The sequence below is a fragment of the Lutra lutra genome, chromosome 1 (assembly GCF_902655055.1).
Source record: "Lutra lutra chromosome 1, mLutLut1.2, whole genome shotgun sequence".
In the NCBI taxonomy this organism is placed as follows: domain Eukaryota; kingdom Metazoa; phylum Chordata; class Mammalia; order Carnivora; family Mustelidae; genus Lutra; species Lutra lutra.
Genome location: NC_062278.1, coordinates 96,888,407 through 96,911,025, shown reverse-complemented (window position 1 = coordinate 96,911,025; position 22,619 = coordinate 96,888,407). Strand labels below are relative to the sequence as shown.

Sequence of the window (22,619 nt, the reverse complement as noted above, 5' to 3'; positions counted from 1 at the left end):
GTGCCCTTTTTCTCTCTCAAAAATAAATAAATAAATCTTAAAAAAAAAAAAAAAGAAGATATGGCAATGAGAATATAAGAAGCAAGTCTCTAGACAGTTTAAGAAAGACCTCTTACATTTTTTTTTTTTTAAGATTTTATTTTTGAGTGATCTCTATACCCAATGTAGGGCTTGAACTCACAAGGCTGAGATCAAGAGTCACATGCCCTACCCAGTGAGTCAGCTGGGCACCCCAGCTTTACCTTTAGAGGCACGCAACAGCTGAATGAGGTTGCCTCTTGGGAATGGTTCAGCTGTCAGGGACATTTAGATCTTGGAACTTTCAATGAGAAGTTGGCCCAGAGAACAGCTAAGGTCCCATCTAACTATTAAACTGTCATGAGTGCCATAGACAAGCTACAGAGAGGCCAGAAGGGAGGGTCATTCTCCCCCTGCAGGAGGCCCTTCCTATTATGGCTATACTTCCATGTTTTAATTGTATTTGAGGATCTACAGTTGCCTTGGTAATGGCAATGAAGAAATGGTGAGAAAAATGGTTCCTTAGTTTAGGTAATATAGACTGACAGTTTACTAAAACACCACACAGAGACAAGAGGAATTTAAAGAAAACATTCATTCATTGTGAATTTATATTTCAGATTCTAAAATTTTATGACAATGATGATAAAATTTCCATTTTAAAAATCATACCAGGTAAATCAGAAAAAATGGGGTTAACAATCTAAAAAGGCTACAAGGTACAATTATTTCAATTTTTATTTCATAAGAACATAGAGGAAAAAGTTTGAAGAAAAAATTATTTTGCAAATATTTCAAAATAATGGCCACAAATATAACAAATTTAAGAGGAATGCTGCTTGAAATTTATTGTCCATTCTTTTGACCCTAGGAAGAAAAAAAATTAAAGTAGTGTTTATTTCTACAATTTATCAACGAAAATAGAGTGTCACTTTTGACATTTAATTTAGCCTTTTTTATGTCACAGGAGCCCAATGAAGGATGATTCAAGTAACAGCACCATGGTACCACTTAAGGATTTAAGAGGAATCACCAGAGAGAACAATATTGGTGATATTGGTGGAGGGGGGTGGCAGAAAGATATAAAAAAGAAATAGATGTGTAATAAAATATCTGGCATAAGCATAAAACAATTCAGAAGAACTATTACTTTTGTGGGCAGGGACTGTCTAAGGAAGTGAGGGCTCTCTCCATTGACTATCTTTTCTGGTCATTTGCTATTTGTTTTGTCTAGTTTGGGTTGGTTTGAAGCTTTTGGAAAGTTAACAGAAGATTAGAGGGAAGTTTCTAAAATCTTCGAATGAAAGCTAAGAATTTAAATTTGATTAGAAGTAAGAGGAAGAAAACAAGCATTTCTTGAGCAGCTATCAAGTGCCCAACCCATGTAAGGCTCTTAAAAGTCATTACGCCATTTCATTTGGCAACGTGTGAGGTACGTGTGGTCTCGCTGGCGCAAAGAGGTTCAATATTGATTTGTTCAAGGCTACTCAGATGGTAGGTGATGGAGGAAACAATTAAACCTCAAAGTGTCTGACTTCAAACATACCATGGCATATCAGGTTCTCCATGTGTCATAAATAATGTCGAACACAATGCTTCCTCAATAAGGTACCGTTCCTCAGTATGGAAATTCAAATCGACTTTTTCTCTATTTCCCTTCCTGGAAATTCTTCTTGGATTCCAATACCACAGTAAATTCCCCTGCAACGTGTGGGTTGTTTTTAAATTTGCAATATTACTGACATAGGTATTTAGGTAAAATTTTAACTATGGCTAGGAAGCCATAAAAGTGACCTCTAGTACTGCAGCCTGCCACTCTGCTACTCTTTTGACCCTCACACTCCCAGTCCCACCTTTTCTCCTCACCTTAGTCCAGATTCTTGGAGAGGAGCTGCACCTACATGGATATCACATGAAGGAGCTTGGCTGTATCTTGTGTGTTATGGGGAGGCACAGAAGGATGTAATAAGATAATATTTATTACTTATACTATTAGCATAAGATAATATTTATGACTTATACTGTTACTATTACTCCACAGGGAAGTAATAAGAACAGATTTGAACTTGGGAGAGCTGATTCTAAAGCCTGTGCGGAGGGTACTTCTTAAGAAAGACAAGATTGGAAGCAAAGATATCTGAGTAAGAGAAGACAGAGGGCTGAACCAGGGCCACCCTGGTCAGTACAGAGAAAGGGGGACACGGTGAATAAATATTTAAGAGGTGCAGTTGCCAGGATGTGGTGATCAACTGAGGTATGAGGAGTCAAGGATGACTTTAGGTCTTAGTCTTGTCCTGAGTGTCATGAGTGCTGGCAGCTGAGCTGGAGATGCAGGAAGACGAGCAGGTGGTGGGGACAAGGAGATGATCAGCTCCGTTATAAACATCTTGAGTTTGATGTGTGTGCGTGGGACACCCAGGAATGTGCCCAGAAAATAGTCCAATGTAGAGCTCAATAGAGCAGGAGAAGGGACTGGGCTATAAATATGGATGTGTGAGGTATCAGCCCAAAGATGATGACTGAGGCCACCAGCCTTAAAGAAGTAAGCAGAGAAAAGGAGCCTTTGGATAGACTGAGGAGGAAAAGCTTTGGAGAAGGAAGAAAACCAAAGCCAGTGATGTGTGGAAGTCAAAGGGGAGAGGATTTCATGAAGAAAGCAGTCAACAGTTTCAAAGGCAGTGGAGAGGTCAAGGAAAATGCAGATTGAAAAGACTCCATTGGGCTTGGCTATGTACAGGTTTTCATTGGCAATCTTTGCCATGAGAGCATGAGTAGAAGAAAAGAAGAGATAAGTTGTTAAATATGGCCTAGATTGAAATGGTCTTATGGCCCATGCTCTTCAGCACTAGGTTTATTATGAACTCAAAGCAATGCGTTGTTTGTAACTGATACGTGACTAACTAAAGCCAGGGAGTGTCCTGTGGCAAGCTTCAGAACCTCATTTGCTAGAATCCCAGGCAGAAATACTCTTGATGCCTTCTATTAGGTTCTTAAAATGGCTTTTTATAAATGATAAGATGTGAAACTGAATTAACCCTAAGTGACAAGAGTAAGGCTCACACATTAAATCCAATAACTCTGTCTTGTCTCTCATGGTCAAGAAACCCCTCTACAACTCCCTGGGCTCCTTCCTTGTCCCACACGCTAACTGCTATAAGGTCCTGTTGATTCTACCTTCTAAATATCTCTCAAATGTATCACCTCTTCTCCATGCCCATTAGCACTATCTAATTCAAATTTCATTATTCCTCATCTGGGCTTTTGGTCCTCCTACCCTAGGGGACATTTTCCTTCAGTTCCTGTAAGTCAGTGGAGGACCAGACTATGACTTATTCACACTTCTGTCTCTACCTTTAGCCTTTCACACAATATCTGGCACATAATATATGCTCAATAAATGTTGAGAGGCAAGTATAAACAATGAATGTTATATTTAGGGCTTTGGAGCCATATTCCTCAATACATGATAAGAGGAAAGTCACATATTAGTGAACCCAAGATATTCCTCTTCTCAAATAGGCTCTAATTACCAGCCAGTGCCAAGTAATTCTATTGCTTCAAGTAGCAGCTTTCTTTTTAATCCATGACACTAGGTTAGTCATATGAAATCAGAGGAAAAAAAAACATTTGGAACAATATTTTTTGCAAGTCAACTGGAGTTTGAAGTTCCTTACTTATTTAGAAATACAATGGTAAGTTCTGCAACAACACAGATGGACCTAGAGGGTATAGCGTTAAGGAAAATAGGCTAATCAGAGAATGACAAATATCATTCAATGTCACTCATATGTTGGATTTAAGAAACAGAAGAAATAAAAAGAGACTCCCGAAAAAAACAGACCCTTAAGCAGAGAACAAACTGGTGGCTACCAGAGGGGAGGTGGTGGAGGGATGGGGAAAATAGATAGAGGGGATCAAGAGTACAAAGAGTACACTTCCTTGCTGAACACTGAGAAATATATGGAATTGTTGAATCATTATATCATACCCTAAAATTAATATAACACTATATATTAATTATACTTGAATAAGTAAAAAAGAAAGACAGCCAACAAGACAATTCTGGTTGGTTTGATATGAGATTGAATTTTTTTTTTAAGAGAGTGGTGCAAGCCAGGGAGGGCAGAAGGAGAAGGAGAAGGAGAGAGGGAATCTTTTTTTTTTTTTTTTAAGATTTTATTTATTTGACAGACAGAGATCACAAGTAGACAGAGAGGCAGGCAGAGAGAGAGGAAGGGAAGCAGGCTCCCCGCTTCACAGAGAGCCCGATGTGGGGCTCGATCCCAGGACTCTGGGATCATGACCTGAGCCGAAGGCAGAGGCTTTAACCCGCTGAGCCACCCAGGCGCCCCAAGGAGAGAGGGAATCTTAAGCAGGCTCCATGCTCAGTGCAGAGACCTTCATGGGGCTTGATCTCACAACCCTGAGATCATGACCTGAGCCCAAATCAAGAGTGGGAGTCACCCAGGTGCCCCAACAGATTGAATAGTGAGCAAAGAAAGTTGTTTTTCTAAAGTGATTAAAGTGATCTGTGTATCTGTAACAACTCTCCTACCTGTCTCGCTTAAGTATTATTGTTGGCATATATTACTTCTTGAGCTAGCAGAGTAAAGGCAGTGTGATGTACCCCAGTGACACATCAGCATGGTTTGGAACAAGAAAAAAGCCACTCCTTGCTACCAACAGTCCTCTCTTCTGAATGTTAATCTTCTCCAATGGAATAAAGTTTTATTTGAAAATCGTAGACAGAGAGGCTCCTGGGTGGTTTAGTTGGATAAGTGTCGGACTTGGACTCAGGTCATGATCTCAGGGTCCTGGGATAGAGCCCCATGTTGGGTTACCTGCTCAGCATGGAGTTTGCTTCTCCCTCACACTCTGCCCTCCCCCCCCACTTGTGCTCTTTCTCAAATAAATAAAATCTGAATGAAAGAAAGAAAGAGAGAGAGAAAGAGAGAAAAAGAAAGAGAGAGGAAGGAAGGAAGGAAGGAAGGTAGGAAGGAAGGAAATCACAGACTGAAACAGAGCTGGAAAGGTGTTTGGATGTGCCTGACCAAGCCCAGCTGTCTTAGAGATGAAGAAGTTCAAGTCCACAACTACTGATGTGTGCAGGGGTGAACCACTGCCTTGTCCACAGTCCCTGGCTTGTAGGGCTAGTCTGGGAGAGAAGTGACATCTTGTCATTCTTTACCCCTCATGGCCTTCATTGTGTTTTATCTTAGTTACTTTTTCTGTGTCTCTCTCTTTCCTGGGGGAATGAACCGCGTAACACCCAGCAACAACCCCTGCATATTCTCCTGGGTACTTAATACAGTGCAAAATGTCCAACCAACATTGTTACTTTGCTAAATGGTTTCCTGTTCACATCTTAGCACCATTACAGCCATTCTGAACTATTCACTAGGTATTAATTCAGTTTTCTTTGTTGAAACTGAATTTATATGATTATAGAGAATGGGGTCTTCTGATTTCTACTCAAGTTTCTGCCCTTTTATAAAGCCAAAACTTCTTCTGTGTTTTTTTTTAAAGATTTTATTTATTTATTTGAGAAAGAGAGAGAGAGAGCACAGAGGAGAGTGTGAGGGAGAAGCAGACTTCTCGCTGAGCAGAGAGCCTGATGTGGGGCTCGATCCCAGAACCCTGAGATCACAACCTGAGCCGAAGGTAGATGCTTAACTGATTGAGCCTCCCAGAGGCCCCATAATAATACCATTTTAGATTAAAAGTAAGAAGGGAGGGGAGAAAAACCCAGTAGAATATTTTGTATTAAAAGATTAAACTAACTGAATGTCAAAAGGAAAACATGCTGATGTTCACAATGATTATAAAGTAAAAACTGAGAAAAAACAGTTGTCCAGTTACCTCCTTACTTATTGCTTCTGCTTTGACAAAATATCGAGCTAATTTTAATACATCACAATAGACAACTTTGGTCTCATTTCCTTTCTTCGTAAGTCGCTCTCACCCTTGGTGTGGTCTCACTGATTAAATGAAATGAAAATACCCTGGAAGAAAAAGCTTCCATTTCTATACGTGAGTTAATTTTTGTCTGTGAGAAACATAAGAAAGACTGACCACAAAATGCATGCCTACAGGGGCACCTGGGTGGCTCAGTGGGTTAAAGCCTCTGCCTTCAGCTCAGGTCATGATCCCAGGGTCCTGGGATAGAGCCCCGAGTTGGGCTTTCTGCTCAGCAGGGAGCCTTGTTCCACCTCTCTCTCTCTCTGTCTGCCTCTCTGCCTACTTGTGATCTCTGCCCATCAAATAAATGAATAAAATCTTAAAAAAAAAATGCATGCCGGGCGTCTGGGTGGCTCAGTGGGTTAAGCTGCTGCCTTCGGCTCAGGTCATGATCTCAGGGTCCTGGGATCGAGTCCCGCATCGGGCTCTCTGCTCGGCAGGGAGCCTGCTTCCCCCCCCCTCTCTCTCTGCCTGCCTCTCTGCCTACTTGTGATCTCTCTCTGTCAAAAAAAAAAAAAAATGCATGCCTACACAAAGCCACTTCGAGTCTGTAAAGCTGAAGAAACACTGTCTCAGACCCTTTGACACTGGGAGCGAATCCTGACTCCACCTGACCAACTCAACGTCGTCATCTGTGAAACGGGGCTGATGAGATTTGTGGGGTTGTGAGGAAGGAAGGAGGAGGGAAATCACCTGACAAGTAGTAATTGTCCCATAAATAGCACCTCCAATTACTCTGCTCCTACGTGGGCTCACGTCCCCACCATTATTATTCCAGATGACATAGTGAGATAGAGGGAACACTAATGTCCAGGATTGCAATTATTTTTCTAGATTCTGATTTTTCTGTTGACCGTGTTGAGGAGACACAGAAAGGAGCTTGTGAGGAAGAAATACAGTGGATTCTGACTATTGTGTGGCCCTCCCTGAGGCTGACTTGACTCTCCCGGAGGGGATTTAGTTCCCAGAAGCACCAGAGAGAACTTGCTAAAGCCGACATGAGGTTTCAGACCCTTAGGGAAAGAGTCGAAGATGAATTTGTTTCAAAACGCATTTCTGTTGCTAATGATACCGGGTACGTCCGCTAGAAGATTTGGAGCCAATGTATTTCTGCAAATTTGTCTTTTGTTTGGAAGAAGAGTTTCCTCCTCCACTGGTAAATATGCTGTCCTCATATGTTTTTGAACTCTTTAAAGGGTTTACCTACATCTTTTATGGGAAGTAAATATTTCTCAATTCATTGAAAATAAAAAAGAAAGAAAACCACTGTATCACATGATAAGGGGGAAAATATTTTCTTTCCCCTTTCATTAAAAAAAAAAAAAGCAAAACCCCAAACATAACAATGAATAATGAAAGGGAAACAGACGGAGCCGGTCCATTCTGTGGGGGAGGGGCAGAGTAGCTGCTGGCCACAGCTGCTGCGCGTCTGGTGTCCCAATTCTTTCCTTTCCCATCCCTTTATTACTTACTGGACCAAGAATGTAGACAATTTGGGCTATGGTTGTTTTGCGTTTTGGTTTCTCGACTTAATCCTATGGGGTGCTCTTTGCCCCCTGCCCTGAGTCCTCAGCGGAGAAGGTCACCTCAGTGTGCTGCAGGGAGCCACACAAGGGGGGCTCACGTTCCTTTTCCAGTTCCACCTCTTCCCATGAGCCCTGGAAACTTGGAAGGGCTCGCGGTCTTAGCTGGGGCTGCTGTCACCGACTACTATAGACTGGGTGGCTTAAACAACAATTTCTCACAGTTCTAGAGTCTGGAAGGCCAAGATCGAGGTGTCAGCAGATTCAGCGACTGGTGAGAGCCCTCTTCCTATTTGGCAGATGGCCACCTTCTTGCTGTCTCCTTACCTAGGGGGGAGAGACAACTCTGGCCTCCTCGTCTTCTGATAAGGGCATCAGGAAAGCTAATCCCATCATGGGAGCTCTACCCTCCTGACCTCACTAAACCTAATTATCTCCCAAAGGCCCCACCTCCTAATACCATCACAGTGGGTGTTTGGGAGTTTCATAGAGACACAAACATTCAGTCTTGTAGTGCTAGTATAATGCTTTTATCAAAATCATCACACCCTTTATGCCTCTTTCAAGCATTTCTCACTGTGGTTTTGGTTGGGTACCAAATGACTGCAGCTCACACACCAACACTGTGTGACCTTCAATGAGATACTATCAACTGTTTGTGTTTCCTTCCCAAATCCATACATTAAAGCTCTAATCCCCACTGGGATGGTCTTTGGAGGTAAGTTATTTGGGAGGTAATTAATTTAAATGCGGTCATGAGGATGAGACCCCCATGATGGGATTAGTGCCCTTATAAGATGGGGACAGAGATCTTCTCTGTCCAGGAGCAGGCACAGGAAGGGTCGTGTGAGCACACAGTGAGGTGACTGTCCACAAGCCAGTAAGAGAGGCCTCAGCAAAGACCAGCCATCTTGGTACCTTGACCCTGGGATTCCAGCCTCCAGCACGGAGAGAAATAAATGTGTTGGTTAAGCTACCACGTCTATGGTATTTTGTTATAATAGCTTGAGCTGACGGGGATGCAATTCAATTCTCCTAAACTGAAAAGGCACAGAGAGCAGAGAAATAATGAAAGGTGATTCCTAAGGGAGTGTTTGGTTTGTTTCTGAACTTACAGAAGAATTCCTAGAAAAGAATATTTTCCATCAAAGTATTGACTATTACAGATATGAAAAAAAATTTTGTTCTATAAAGCATTACAATTATAATTTCCTCCAAATCTTCCATCAAACTATCACTTTTTCCTTTTTTACAAATTTGCATAGCTCTCGAGTTTCCTGATAGGTGATGGGCGTTAAGGAGGGCACTTGAAGTAACAAGCACCGGACCTTGTTTGCAACTGATGAATCATTGAATTCTGTCTCTGAAGCTAACAATACAATCTATGTTAATTAAATTGTATTTAAATAAAACATTTAAAAATAAATAAAAAGTAAAAGTATTGCTTATCTCTTTCAGCATGAACCTAACAATATAACTATATGGAGACTCATTAAAGGTAGAATCACCATGTAGAATTCTATATCCTAACAAGTGACCTGCCATTTCTTCTAAGAAAGTTGTGTTTTCTAGAAATTGCACCTCATATAGCTGAGATTTCTACATGGTAACATAGTAACAAAGGTTTGTGTTTTCTTTTAAGATTTTATTTATTTATTTTGAGAGAGAGAGAGTGAGCGCAAGTTGGGGGAGGGGCAGAGGCAGAGGAGGAGAGAGAGAATCTCAAGCAGAGTCCATGTTGAGCACAGAGCCTGATGTGGTGCTCTCTCCTACAACCATGAGATCATGAACTGAGTTGAAATCAAGAGTCAGATAACCTACTGAGCCACCAAGGTGTCCCACATGGTAACAAAGGCTTGTGCAAGCTGCACATGCTCCTTCTGTGCTCAGGGGCAATGGTGTATTTATTAATACAGAAACTCCTATCCCATTGTGTCAGCCACTCATCCTTGCTAATGAAACATGATCTGCTACCATTATAGATTAAGTGGTGTCAGGTCATCCAAAAATGCTCACCAAAGATTTGCTGTTTATTAAATTTATTGAGAACTCTTACCCAAACTAGTGCTGCATTTTACACAGAGGGGAAAATGGAAATTCTGTCCAGAAGTTACACTAAGAGAATCCTGTGCTAGGAAGAGAATTTTCACCAGGACCTCCTGGGGCATGTGTTAAAAATGCATATTCCCTGACTTCAAGCCCAGCGTTTCTGCCCTAAGAATGTGCCAGGACTCGGGGCGCCTGGTCTGTCTTCAGTTTAGGTCAGGCATCTGTTATTGGGCATCTGCCTTCGGTTCAGGTCATGATCCTGGGGTCCTGGGATCGAGTCCCACATCGGGCTCTCTGCTTCGCAGGAAGCCTACTTCTCCCTCTCCCACTCTCCCTGCTTGTGTTCCCTCTCTTGCTGTGTCTATCTCTGTCAAATAAATAAACAATAAATAAATAAAATCTAAAAAAAAAAAAAAAGGATGGGCCAGGACAGAAGCCAGAAATATGGTTTAGCAAGATCCATGGGTGATTCTGATGTCATTGATCCACTTTGAGAAATATATTGTAGTTGTGTTGTGTCCTATCCCTAGTTTAGAAATCACACACCAGGGACGCCTGGGTCGCTCAGTTGGTTAAGCCGCTGCCTTCGGCTCAGGTCATGATCCCAGCTCCTTGCTCAGTGGGAGCCTGCTTCTCTGTCTGCCTCTGCCTGCCACTCTGTCTGCCTGTGCTCACTCTGACAAACAAATAAATAAAATCTTAAAAAAAAAAAAATCACACACCAAGAACCTACCATCTGAGCAAGGTAGGTGAAGGCGATATTCTAAAGTTGGAGAACTTTGCTCTGTTTTCAATTAATTTTTTCTCTTTCCAGCCACTTTAGATGGCCTCACTATTGGGTTTCCATGAGGCTGACTTACCAAGCTCTAAGGATTTTTTTTTCATTCTTTTCTATCTGCTCTCTAGCCAATGTTAAACCTCGGGTGTCATGTCCGAGATGGCAGCCAATTGTCTGATTAGCTATGCATGCCAAAGGGTTATGGGTAACCAATGCTTTAATGTATGATTCTCCTGGGTTTATGTTCATTTTAACAAAGGGCTTTAAGAAGTTGGGATGGTCCCTGCCAGGGAGAAATCTCTACATTCTAAACTCCTAGATGTACCGGCAGTATAGCAGGGGAGGTAATTTTTGTCTGCTAGCCTCAATTCTCAGTAGGCCTCCTCGTAAAATCAACTCTGTTCCTAAGAATGTACAGGATTTCCTTTGCAGACTTATGTAGAAGTTGAAGAGGACAAGACTGACCACAAAAGGTATAGAGAGTGCCAAGTTCTTGTCTTCCAACTTTGCTGATTTGTGTTGATAGGATCAAACTGGGAAAAAAAATTGGCTAACATAACCCAAATTCACCTGGCCTTAATATAATACTAACTTGAATCATAAAGCCAGTAGAAGAGTTTGTTGTGGGAAATATCTCTTTCCAGGAGGAGGCTGTTCAACTCATAATGGAGTGACCCAGTATCAGACATAGGAATTTGGAATCAGAAATCTTGCCCAGTAGTTCTGTTCTAACCCTCCTGGAGGCCGGATCCACACATCTTGGTGATCTAGCAGAGGAGAGAGGGTACAAGGTGGGTGACAAGGGGGCTTAGGATAGATCTGTCCTATTATGAGAAATAGTTCTGGGTTTTAAATCTGGCCCTACTGCTCGTTAGCTGTGTGACCTTAGGGAAGTTACATAAACTCTTAGCTTCAGTCTACTATCTGTAAAATGGGAAGGACATTGTAGTAGACATTCAGTTCATATTTCTATTGCTATCATATTATCAATATTATTCTTAGCCATCCAGGGAAAAAGTAGGAAAGCTAAATTTGATGTTGGTATAGATCAGCCTCTCTGCTGGGGCAGAAGTAGAAAGGGTGAGAAAATTTTGGTTATACGAGATCCAATGATAAATAAGAGAGGCAGATTAAGAAGTAATATGGCAGACTTTCCATTTTAGCATTCAGGGCTAAGAATGGGTTCTCCCTTTCTGGAAACTTACATGTAAGTGTGTCTTCCAGATCAGTCCTGCAGAAAGTTTGATGAACACTGTCAAGGACACACAGAACATGGCAAAGCTCAGGCACAGGTCGAAGGCTTGAAGAGTCAGGTGGTACTCTTCATAGTGCAGCGGGTCCACACAAGCTGATGGGAAGCTTGCGTATGGAAAAGGAAAGGCAACTGCATAGCCAAGGTAATCAGTCCCTGCTATCCTTGAAAACGAGTAGAAGCAATATGGGCCAAGGAGAACAGATTCCAAGGCTACAGCAAAATGAAGTGGACATCCCATCATGCTCAGAATCACAAAGGTGAAACTAGCTTCCCACTGAAAATAAAGCAAAAACAAAGCGTTACTTTGGGAACTGAATTCTTCAAAAGCTTTTCAGCAATATGAAGAAGGAAGATGTCAGGTATGAATCTCTTTTATTGGGAAGCTAAGGAGAAATGAATTACAACATTCCCTTTTAGGCCTTTTGTTCGCTTCTTGAATCTACACTATGGGAGAATAACATATTAGCCAATTGGGCCAAAAATGAAATGAATTCCATTCAAGAAACATGTATTTATTTTGCTTGTATCATGTGTTGACAGCCAGTCTGGGGTGGGAAAAACAAACAGGAATACACAGAATCCTTGCCTTATCCTAGCACCTTGTTAATCAGGGAGGGCATGGTCCATGATTCAGCAGCACTGACAACCCCTGAATTTGTTAGAAATGTAGAATCTCACACCTCACCCGGATCTACTGAATCTGACTTTGCATTTTAACCAGATTCCCCAGTGATTCACACGTATATTCAAGTTTGAGCCACGGGAAGATCTATGATCAGATCAAGGTAGTCTTTTTATACTATGGGATTACTTGGCTCCATACTATTGAAGTGCAAGATATCATGGACTTTTCATCCTTTTTTAGGGGGAGAAGTAACAGAGACATTGGAAGGACATCCCAAACTGAGGAGCTGAGCCTTAAAAAGACATGCTTAAAAACAGAGGAGCCCTAAGGGTCCATTTATTCAAAATAAAATTCAGGAGCATTAACATCGGTGGTGTCCTCTCCAAATTGGAACACTTAAATATTTACAGTAATCACAGGAACTTGTAGAAAATGTTTGGAGAAGAAATCAGATAAAAATTATCCATTTAACACCCAGTTTACTCGTGAAACCCATTATAGTAAGGATCAATCAGACAGAATTCAATGATAATTGGAAATCACGTTCTCTATGTTCCATCTTGAACTGGTAGAGATTTGACCTTGAAACCTATTCAATCATCCTCCTCGGTGTCTGTATATTTACCAGGTATCTCTTGGTCCACTCTTTGTGATCCAACAGCAGAAGTATACCAGTCGTGATGGCCTGTGAGAAGAAAATGGAAAAATAACATCCATGATAGAATGTACCTCTGGAAAGAGTTCAATCTGTCTCACGGTTTGACAACTTTATTATGAACTAGAAAGAACAGCAAATGGCTTAATGGATTTGTGGCTCTGATCTGCTCCTCATCGGGGATGACAATGAGTCAAGGAAGCCATCAGTGTCATAAAAACATGATTCATACAAGCTCATTTTTTGATTTTCTGTGTTGTCTTTGCCATTGCAATTATAACCTTCACTACTGTTAGGTGTCACTGGAGAAAAGCCTCGCTTTATAACCCTCGCCATATGTTTTAGTTTGATTCATTGTCTATCGTTCACCTTTCTCACAAATTGTTAAAATTACAAATGGGAGGAACCAGAGAGGAAATGTCACAGAGCCCTGAAAACCCACCCAGCAATGGCATTATCTTTTCTTGTCTGCTTTTCTGTTCTTTCGAGATCTGCAGCCTCAGCCTGCTGGTGGGATGCAAGTATGTGATTCCTGGTTCTCAAGTAACGAAGTTATAATTAGAGTGAATGCATGGTGAGACCTTAATCCTTCCGGGTACAGTGGTGTCCACAAGACATTGGTTTTTGTTGTTGTTGTTGTTTTAGTCTCCTTTGAGGGGAAAAAGACCCAAAGTGCAGAATGAAAATAGTTAAAGGAGGGAATGGTGTCACCGGAATTGAGCAATATATAATGAAAAAAAAAAATTCTGGGCTCATCTCTGACTCAGCTCTGGGTCTGATGAAGACTTTTGTGGTCCCTGAGCTTGGAAACCGCTTATTTCTGACCCATAAATCATTTTTTCCTGGTCGAGGAACGCTTTGAGGTTGAGAGAAAACCAGGAAATGTGTTTGAAACAAGATGTAGAATGAGGGCAGGACTAAGACTAGTTACAAATTAGGCTTTTGGCAGAGAAATAAATATGACTATATGTATAGTATCAACCAATTTGAGGGGAAAAATCCTTTTGTACCAATATGGTTTTGAGGTATGCTTTCATAGCTTCTGTGTCCACTCAGTATTTTTTGTGGTGGTGGTGGTGGTGGTGGTGATGCTTGGTTGTTGATTGTTTTTTTGTTTGTTTTGCTTTGTTTTGTTTTTTTGAGATCCAGCTTTTCCTTTTCCTGACATATTTTATTTTGAATGTCCGACTTCGAGAATGGGGGGGTGGGGGTGGGAGAAGCACACACGCGTCTGCTCACACGAAACTTCTCGTATAGTTACGGCTGAAATTCCAGACGTGGCATCGCCGACCCATAAAACTCCCGTGGATAAAAACAGAACCATCTGTAGGCAAAGGAGGTTGGCTTGATTCTGCAAGAGGAAACTTTCCAAGGGACCCTGCGGAGGTTGAGCTTGCATCCGGAGCAGACAAAACGGGAGCATTAGAAAGAGCCCCTGGGCTTGGCTGCTGAGCCTGGGGCGGGTCTCTGCTCCAGGAGGCAACAAGCTCTCACCCACACGTCACTCCTTGGGAGAGAGCCGCCCTTGACCCAGCAGGAGAAGAGCGAAGGACACATTCCCGTGCTAGGGTAACTCCCAGGCCATAGCCAACATGGCTAGGTGCCTCGATTCCAGGTTGCCTTAGCTACTTTGGCGTGAACCGTCGCTTTCCTCTCAAAAGTTGAAAAATGCGGCGGGATGGCAGTGGGCTGTTATTTCTGTCGTCGCTGCCAGCTTGAGTTTTGCTTTGTTTACACAAAACTTTGAAAAGATCTTTCACGGAGGAGGCTGGTGTATGAATGCCGTTCAGTAACCTGTGAAATCCACTCTGTGGACGGTGGTGGCTCAGGAGCCAGCACACCCATCTTTCCTGGTGCGCACCCCCATCGCCCCCACCGTGAGCCAGAGGGCAAGGTGTCCCCTGAGTCACAGCCTCCTTTTTCTTGCTTTCTTTTCCTCTTTTCTTCTCTTTCTCTTTTATTTATTTATTTATTTATTTTTTAAAGACTTATTTATTGGGCACCTGGGTGGCTTAGGCCTTAAGCATCTGCCTTCGGCTCAGGGTCCTGGGATAAAGCTCCGCATCCAGCCCCGGGCTCTGCTGGAAGCCTGCTTCTCCCTCTCCCACTCCCCCTACTTATGTTCCCTCTCTCACTGTGTCTCTCTCTGTCAAATAAATAAAATAAAATCTCGAGAAGAAAAGATATATGTATTTATTTGAGAGAGAGCAAAAGTGCCCGAGCACACATTCATGTGAGTGGGGATGCGCGGTGGACAGAGGGAGAATCTCCAGCAAACCCCCCCTGCTGAGTGCGGAGCCTGGGATGCTGGGCTTCATGTCCCCACCCTGAAATGGTGACCTGAGCTAGAACCAAGAGTGTGACACTCAACTGATTGAGCCACCCACTCACCCTCTTTTTTTTTTGTTTTTTTTTTTTTTTTTAACCTTATACTTAGGGAGAGGGGAGTTTTGAGGGTATGGAAGAGAAGTCAAGTGGGAAAAGGAAATGGGAGAGGTAGTGTCTGAGAGGCAAGTGCTGGGTCCAGCGGGGCAGTCAGGTTTCAGGAAGGACCAGGAGGAGGTGCCTGGGGAATATAAGCCTGGCCAGAAGGCCCAGGCCTGCACTCTCCACCCTCAGCTCTTTCTGACAGGCTAGCTTTCTGCTCCACAGGGCAGTTCCTGGGACTAGACTTGGGTTTTGTGAGAGGAGCTGCTAACAGTCTACTTGCATGCTAATCGTGAGCCCTCCCACTGAGTCTTTAAATTGCCCACGTAAAGACGCATTTCCCAGAAGTGGATGAATTGAAGGAAGTGGGGAGCAGTCACAACGGAAATAGAAAACTTTTAGGGGAATCATTTTAATAGGCGCTAATTTATTCACTCACAAACATCTATTGTGGGTCTACTGCGAACAAGGGATGTGATAGGCACTCTGCCGACAGCATCATAACAGTTAACATTTACGGAGCGCTTACTGTATGCCAAGCATGACACTAAACACTTTCCATGTGCTAACTCATTTAATCCTTATAATGATGGAGACCTCCTCCTTTTTAAGTGAGCCACCGAGAGGCAAATCAGGTGAGCAAGCTCACCAAGTAACAATGACAGGCACAGGGGTTCCAGCTTTCATTGGAATTTATAGTCCAGATGTGAACGTGATGAGAAGAACATCCACCTATTGAGGCAAGAAAGAGTGAATGCTTTCTGTGTGAGAAGAGCCCAGTGATAAGATACCACTTGCTGGGGGAAAGATTGAGGATGAAAGCATTATCCCCCACAGGGGAAACAGAAGCCGAAGCAGGTTTGAAGGATGGATGTGATTTCAGCGGAGGTGCCGGGGAAAGGACAGCCTGAGTAACATGTGCAAAGGTGGGAACACAGCAGGCAGGCTTGGCGGACAGTGAGGCAGGCTCCCCGATGTGGGACAGGGCTGGTTCTGGGCACAAAACCAGTAGGAAATCAGGCTTGAAAGCCACGTGGGGCCAGGTTGAAAAGGGCCTGGAAATTCAGGCTGACATATCTGAACTTTGTTTGGACAATGAAGCAACACTGAAGGTTCTTGAAGAAGGAGTTGAACTGATGCAGTAGAGATTTAGAAAGCTGAGCCTATGGTCATGTGCATGTTGGGTCCGGATGCAGAGAGGCCTAGGTGTCTCTGTAGGAACTTGGTCTTCAGACGTGGAATGAATTTTTTTCTTTACTATTATTTTTTCAAGACTTCACCTTTTTAAAGTAATCTCTACACCCAACATGGGGCTCAAACTCACAACCCTGAGATTAAGAGTCACACACTCCACTGACTGAGCCAGCCAGGTGCCCCCTGACCCAAACTTTTTTTATACCTCTATCCATAGCAAGAAATATATTTTGCATCATGCCCAAGCCATAAATATATTATGTATGATATACTCTGGTTCTATTCTATTCTATTCTATTCTATTCTATTCTATCCTATCCATGTTTTATAAATGCTGCTAGCTACCCAATAGATTGATTTTAGAACTCATTAATGAATGGGTTCCCACAGTTTGGCTCTTGAAGTTATCTAGGTGTAAAACCTGGGTGGGGTGGGAAGTGATAAGGAGTTGAGTGGGAAGTGGAGCACAGTGAGAATGAGAGGAAAGCATACATAAGGATATGCTTCACAGGAAAAATAAAAGTTAGCTGGCAATGGACTGGATGCAGTGGGGTAGAAGTGGGGCTGAGAGTAGGTTGGTTTAGGGCACTGTTGCCCAGAGCACAGTTCTTGGAAACTTCAGAGATAGGCAGAGTCTATGGCCCCAGCCCAGATTTACTGAACCAGAGTATACATTTTAACCAGGTCCCCAGAGTGATTCATATGGGCATTACAGTTTGAGAAGCACTAGTTAAACTGGAGGGAAAGATTGAACTGAAAGTCACTCTAGGATTTGAAATTGGGTTCAGAGCCTGGAAAGTCAGGAGAAGAAATCATTGCTTATGGTGGTGAGATGATTTTGGGGGGACAAGCTGAGCTTAAAGAAGCCTAGGACATCTAGGGGTACCTGGGTGGCTCAGCCCATTGAGTGTCTGCCTTTGGCTCAGGTCATGATCTCAGGATCCTGGGATCGAGCCCCGTGTCATGCTCCCTACTCAGCAGGGTGTCTGCTTCTCCCTCTCCCTCTGCCCCCCACCTCTCTCTCTCAAGTAAATAAATTAAAATGTTTAAAAATAATTAAAAAAAAAAAAAAGAAGTTTAGGCTATCCAAGTGGAAAACTGGCCATCAGGTGTCTGACAATCGCAAAACTGTTGAAGCTGTAAGAAGCTTGAGTGATGGTGAAATCAAGTCCATCCTCTGACAGAGGAAGACACTGGGGCCCTTCTCCTAAGTTCCCGTCTCCAGGCAGGATTCTGGGTGCAGCACAGCTGCCTGCCACTAAGTCACTGGAGCTGCCAAGCCACGTTTTCCAGGATTCAAATAGAGCTCAGTCCTTAAGGCACTGTGTCTCCTGGCTCCATACTTGCTAGCAGCAGATGACTTTAAATCACCTAGCAGAAATTATAGGAGATCTGCTTATCATGTGGCTGTCAGAGGAGAGCTTGGAGAGTCTGAGGACCAATATTTATGAAGAATTTAGAAAGTCTGGAATGAAAGCATTGAACAAATACAAAATTCTGTGACATTTGTAAAAATCTATCTTTTGTAAGCCTCAAAAGAGACAGGGGGTCTCTTGTGAAAGGAAATAGCAATACGATTGAAGTGTACAATTTGTCTTTCCACCAGAGGAAGATTCACTCTGCAGGCAAGTAGGAAGTGACTGGTAGGGGCGCCTGGGTGGCTCAGCTGGTTAAGCGTCCGACTCTTGATTTTTGGCTCAAGTCATGATCTCAGGGCTGTAAGGTAGAGCCCCACATTGGCCTTGAGCTCAGTGGGGAGTCTGCTTGGGATTCTCTCTCTCCCCCCTCTGCCCTGCCCTCCACGTCCATTCTCTCTCTCTCTCTCAAACAAATAGATCTTTAAAAACAGAACAAACAAACAAACAAAAGTGACCAGTAAAGAAGGTTGTGGAATGAGTCAGAGACCTTTGAAGTTGACCCTGATCAGATGGAGCTGTGACTTGCTAGGAAACTCACCAGGAAAAGAAAAAAACCACATTGTTCCAAGCTTAGACATCATTAAAAGAGTGAGCATTCTTATTGTTTTCCTTCTCAAGAGGTTTTTTTCTCCCCCTGCTTTAGTATAATACCAGCTTGACTTTTCGTCTTTGCAACCTAATCGGAGTTCAGTGGTGTGAGAAATTTTGTACCAGGGCATGGGACCCATTCACTTACTCAACCCTATTTATTGAACAGTATTTATCGAACACCTAGTCTGTGACTCACTCTGTTCCAAGTGCTACAGGTATAGCAGAAAACAAAAAGAAAAAAAAAATCCCCACCCTTGTATAATATACACTTTTTAGGGGGGAGGTATAAACAAACAATAAATAAGTATATTATATAGTATATTATCTGGCAATAAGGGCCATGGGGAAAAGAATAGAATAGGGAATGAGAAATCAGGGATGCCAGGTGTGGGGGAGATTTACAATTTTAAATCGGGTAATGAGGGTCATGAAGGAAGGCATCAAGGAGAAAGTGACATGACTTTAAAGAATTAAAGGAAGTTAAGGAACAAGCCATATGTGGGAACAGGCTTCAGGCAGAGAACAGACAGTGCAAAGGTCCTCAGGCAAATAACATACATTGGAATGTTTGAACACAACAAGGTGCACGTGTGATGGCTAAGGTAATGGAGAGTGGTGGGAGATGAGGTCCAGGAAGGTAACAAGATGGGGAACTTGGCTGCTCATCAGGGAATAGAATGGGAAAATGAACGGATGGCAAGAGGTTAGGAAGGAAGGGTTTGAACAGAAATTGGGCACTGATGGGATTCAGGATGGGTGGCCCCCAAATAGGAGACTTTGGCATGTTGATTATTTTGAATTAAAGTTTTCTAGGAAACAACAGATGCAAGAGAAGAACACTGACTCTCCTCTGTCCCCCTGAAACAGGAAATGAATTCCCCAGGTGAAGGGGTGCCCTCCCTGCACTGGAGGGTAGAAGCTTTCCTCCATCACAGCACAAACAAGAGACATGGTATCAACTAGCATGTGTGTAGAACTTTAAAATTGGCAAAGCCCTTTATTATACAAGCTTTGTTCAAATTTGGTCATTCTCACTGAACAACTCAGGGTCAGATAGTGTCTCAGACTCTCTTTACCTGCAAAATTCCTCATGTTCTAGGTAAAAGCAATGAAGAACTAGCTGAGTGAGGGTCCTGCTCTTGGCCATATACCAAGAATGTCAGAGTCAGCACTTGAACGTAGGCCCATTCTCCCCAGTCTTAATTTTTGGATTCCAATTCCCCATGCTGTCAATCTCAAAATCAAATAGCTATCAACTATCTGTGTGCTGGACACAGATCTTGTCATTTCTCTGGCCCTAACCGATAAAACAGATACTGGTATAGAATAAGCCTATATTCAATAATTTTTTCTCCTAATCAAATCTCAGTCTCCGTTGAATGTTCTATGATGACAGCAGGGACAGACATAGAATTTAGAAAAAGGGACACAGAGTTGGACTCTAATTGTGGTTTTGTTTAACTTTGGGTCAGTTCTGAAGTCAGAGTTAAAACAATTAATAGAATAGAAAAATATCGGACTTCATTTCACACAGAAGGCTAAATATTGTTTTGTGAAACTTTGTTATATTTAGTTATATGTATTTATCAAAACCTATCTATTTACCTAGAGAGAATTATAGAGAAGTATTTATGTACATTCTAGGTCCTGATGTAAAAGGTTTTCCTTACTCTGGGTCATCAATGGAAAGTGTGGCAGGTGCTTGGATAAATGTAACTGTCATCTTTGCATTCCAGTAGATTTTTTTTTTTTTAAGATTTTAGCTAATTATTTGACAGAGATGCAGGGAGAGAGGGAACAGAAGCAGAGGGAGTGGGAGAGGAAGAAGTAGGCTTCCTGCAGAGCAGGGAGCCCTATGCAGGACTTGATCCCAGGACCCTGGGATCATGACCTGAGCCGAAGGCAGACACTTAATGACTGAGCCACCCAGGCATCCCTCCAGTAGATGTTTAATAAGTATTTTTTTGAATGAATGTATGGCTTCAGGCAGGAGATGGGGAAAAGAGCAGATGGGGAAGACTGGGGAGGTAGATGTAAAAGAATGTATTAGGAAAGAAAAAAAAAACACCATCCCATGCTTTCCTCATTCATTTCCACACTCCCACCATTCTTGCTTTCCAACTTTCCAACTTTTTCAACTTTCCATTCTTGCTTCCAACTACTCACCATCCTTGAACCCCACTAGATGGAATTTTTAAAAAACTGAGACCTTTTGTTTGTTTCTTTTACCATTGCAACTCAAGCATGCAGTAGGCTGTCAATACATATTTATTTAATAAATAGATAAAAATGATATGTTCTAGGGTCTTACTTTTAGGTGATATCCCAGTTAAAGTTGGATTTTTTTTTTTTTTTTCACTTAAAAGGTTGCCTTTCTCAAGAATGGCTACGTTTAGGGGCACCTGGGTGACTCAGTTGGTTAACCATCTACCTTTGGCTCAGGTCATGATCCCAGGGTCCTGGGATCGAGCCCCACCTAGGACTCCCTGCTTGGCGGGGAGCCTGCTTCTCCCTCTGTCTCTGACTGCTGTTCCCCCTGCTTGCTCTCTCTCTGTGTGTCAAATAAATAAATAAAATCTTAAAAAAAAAAAAGAATGGCTACATTTTAGTAGAAATCTAAAGATCAAAGGCTTTTCTAAAGTCGAAATTCTCTAGTCTCTGATGGTGAATGTCAGGCATCACAGGAAACGATGAGAGAAGGATTTGTGGCAAGGCTCTGTAACTCCACTTAAAACATACCACCATGGAAGACATCTATTCGCAAGGCTAGATGTGTTCATTTCTTTGACCCAGATTGCTGGGGTACCAGAACAGCCTTCATTGGTGTAGTCATTGTACTTGTACTTGGCCCGTGTACCCTTTCCTAATGAACTGTGACGTTGGAGAGGTACCTCACCCAACTTCTTGAATGACTTTCAGTTCAAACAGTTGTTCACAAGGACAACTGTGGGAAAACTAAGATTTGGGGCTTGCAAATCGTGGATCAGATTGACACACCTCAGTGTTTCTAGGGAAAGCATTAGTCTGAAAATTATTTTACTTTGTTCTCCATTTTTACATGTTTTTATGGTTCACATTTTTTTCTAAATTCAAGTTTTATGGGAGAGATTTCAGTTTCTCAGAATACCAAGGTGAGAAGATTAAAATAACTTTTTAAGAATTTCTTGAACAGCATTTCATTATAGTACACATGATGGTATATATGATAAAATGATATCAAGAAAGATTCTACATTTGAGAAGCAACAAATGGAAATCAACGTTCTACGGTAAATTCTAATGTTCTGTTGATTTTGGACTTCTCCGTATTGTTGGAAACCATGTTATTCTTTTTCTTCTTTCCCTCCCTTCTTTCTTCCTTCTCCCAATATATGTAATAAAATATTTTCCTACCAAAGCTCCATTCCAGATGGGGCAAACAATCCAGACACTCCATCCCGTGAACCAAAGCTTGTAAGAAAAGACAGGGAAGAAAGCGATAACTCCAGAGAATACACTGAGAGCCCCCAGGGAAATGAGAATTCGGCCAGCAGCCTGGTGTAGGCTCTGCATTTTCCTCTGTGACTTGGTCCTCGATCTCAAAGATGTTTTGTTACCAAAACATGAGGGTATGTGAAGCCTCAGTAAACAGAAGTTTCTTAGAGACAGTAGCCATGACACATGTGGACTGTTGATCTACTTGGAAACAAGCTTCTGTTTGTTTCACCAAAGATAATAACATGTAATGAAATAATCCTTGACATAAATTTGGTACAAAATTCTAATACTAGTTTACTAAGAGAGTGAGCGAGTGAGAAAGAGGGAGAGAAATCATTCCTTGTTTTGGATTACTGCCTCCATTCCCTTCATTCTGCCCTGTGGTGGGGAGTGCCCACTTCCTGGCTTAATCAGATTCAAAGGCTTGCTGACTGAGCTAATTGTTTCTCAACTCAACCTGCCTGGTGGTTCCAGCATAAAGCCAACATCCTTTGTGCACAATAGATTCACATTCCCAGCACAATTTCCCACAAAACAAAGTAAAAATAAGCACTGTGATCACTTTTCATTATATTTAATTTAGATGATTTAGAGCAAAAACAAGATCTCTCCCATCTTTCAAAGTTCAATTCTACTACAATTATTTTTGAAT

The 22,619-nt window shown here is 42.2% G+C and overlaps 1 protein-coding gene across 2 annotated transcripts; it reads right to left on the bottom strand.

Moving 5' to 3' along the window:
* Positions 1-698: 698 nt before the first annotated feature.
* TMEM212 (transmembrane protein 212) lies at positions 699-22,075 on the bottom strand. Of its 2 annotated transcripts, none has more exons than XM_047696136.1 (5): positions 21,884-22,075; positions 12,832-12,891; positions 11,532-11,855; positions 1,885-1,950; positions 699-885 (listed from the first exon to the last, which is right to left on the bottom strand). In XM_047696136.1, exons 1-4 carry the CDS (start codon positions 22,040-22,042, stop codon positions 1,927-1,929), a joined length of 567 nt encoding a protein of 188 aa, XP_047552092.1. In that variant the 5' UTR covers positions 22,043-22,075; the 3' UTR covers positions 699-885; positions 1,885-1,926. The 2 variants fall into 2 exon arrangements, with proteins under 2 accessions (XP_047552092.1, XP_047552109.1); XM_047696153.1 differs by lacking the exon at positions 699-885 and adding an exon at positions 1,297-1,719.
* Between the last annotated feature and the right edge of the window lie 544 nt (positions 22,076-22,619).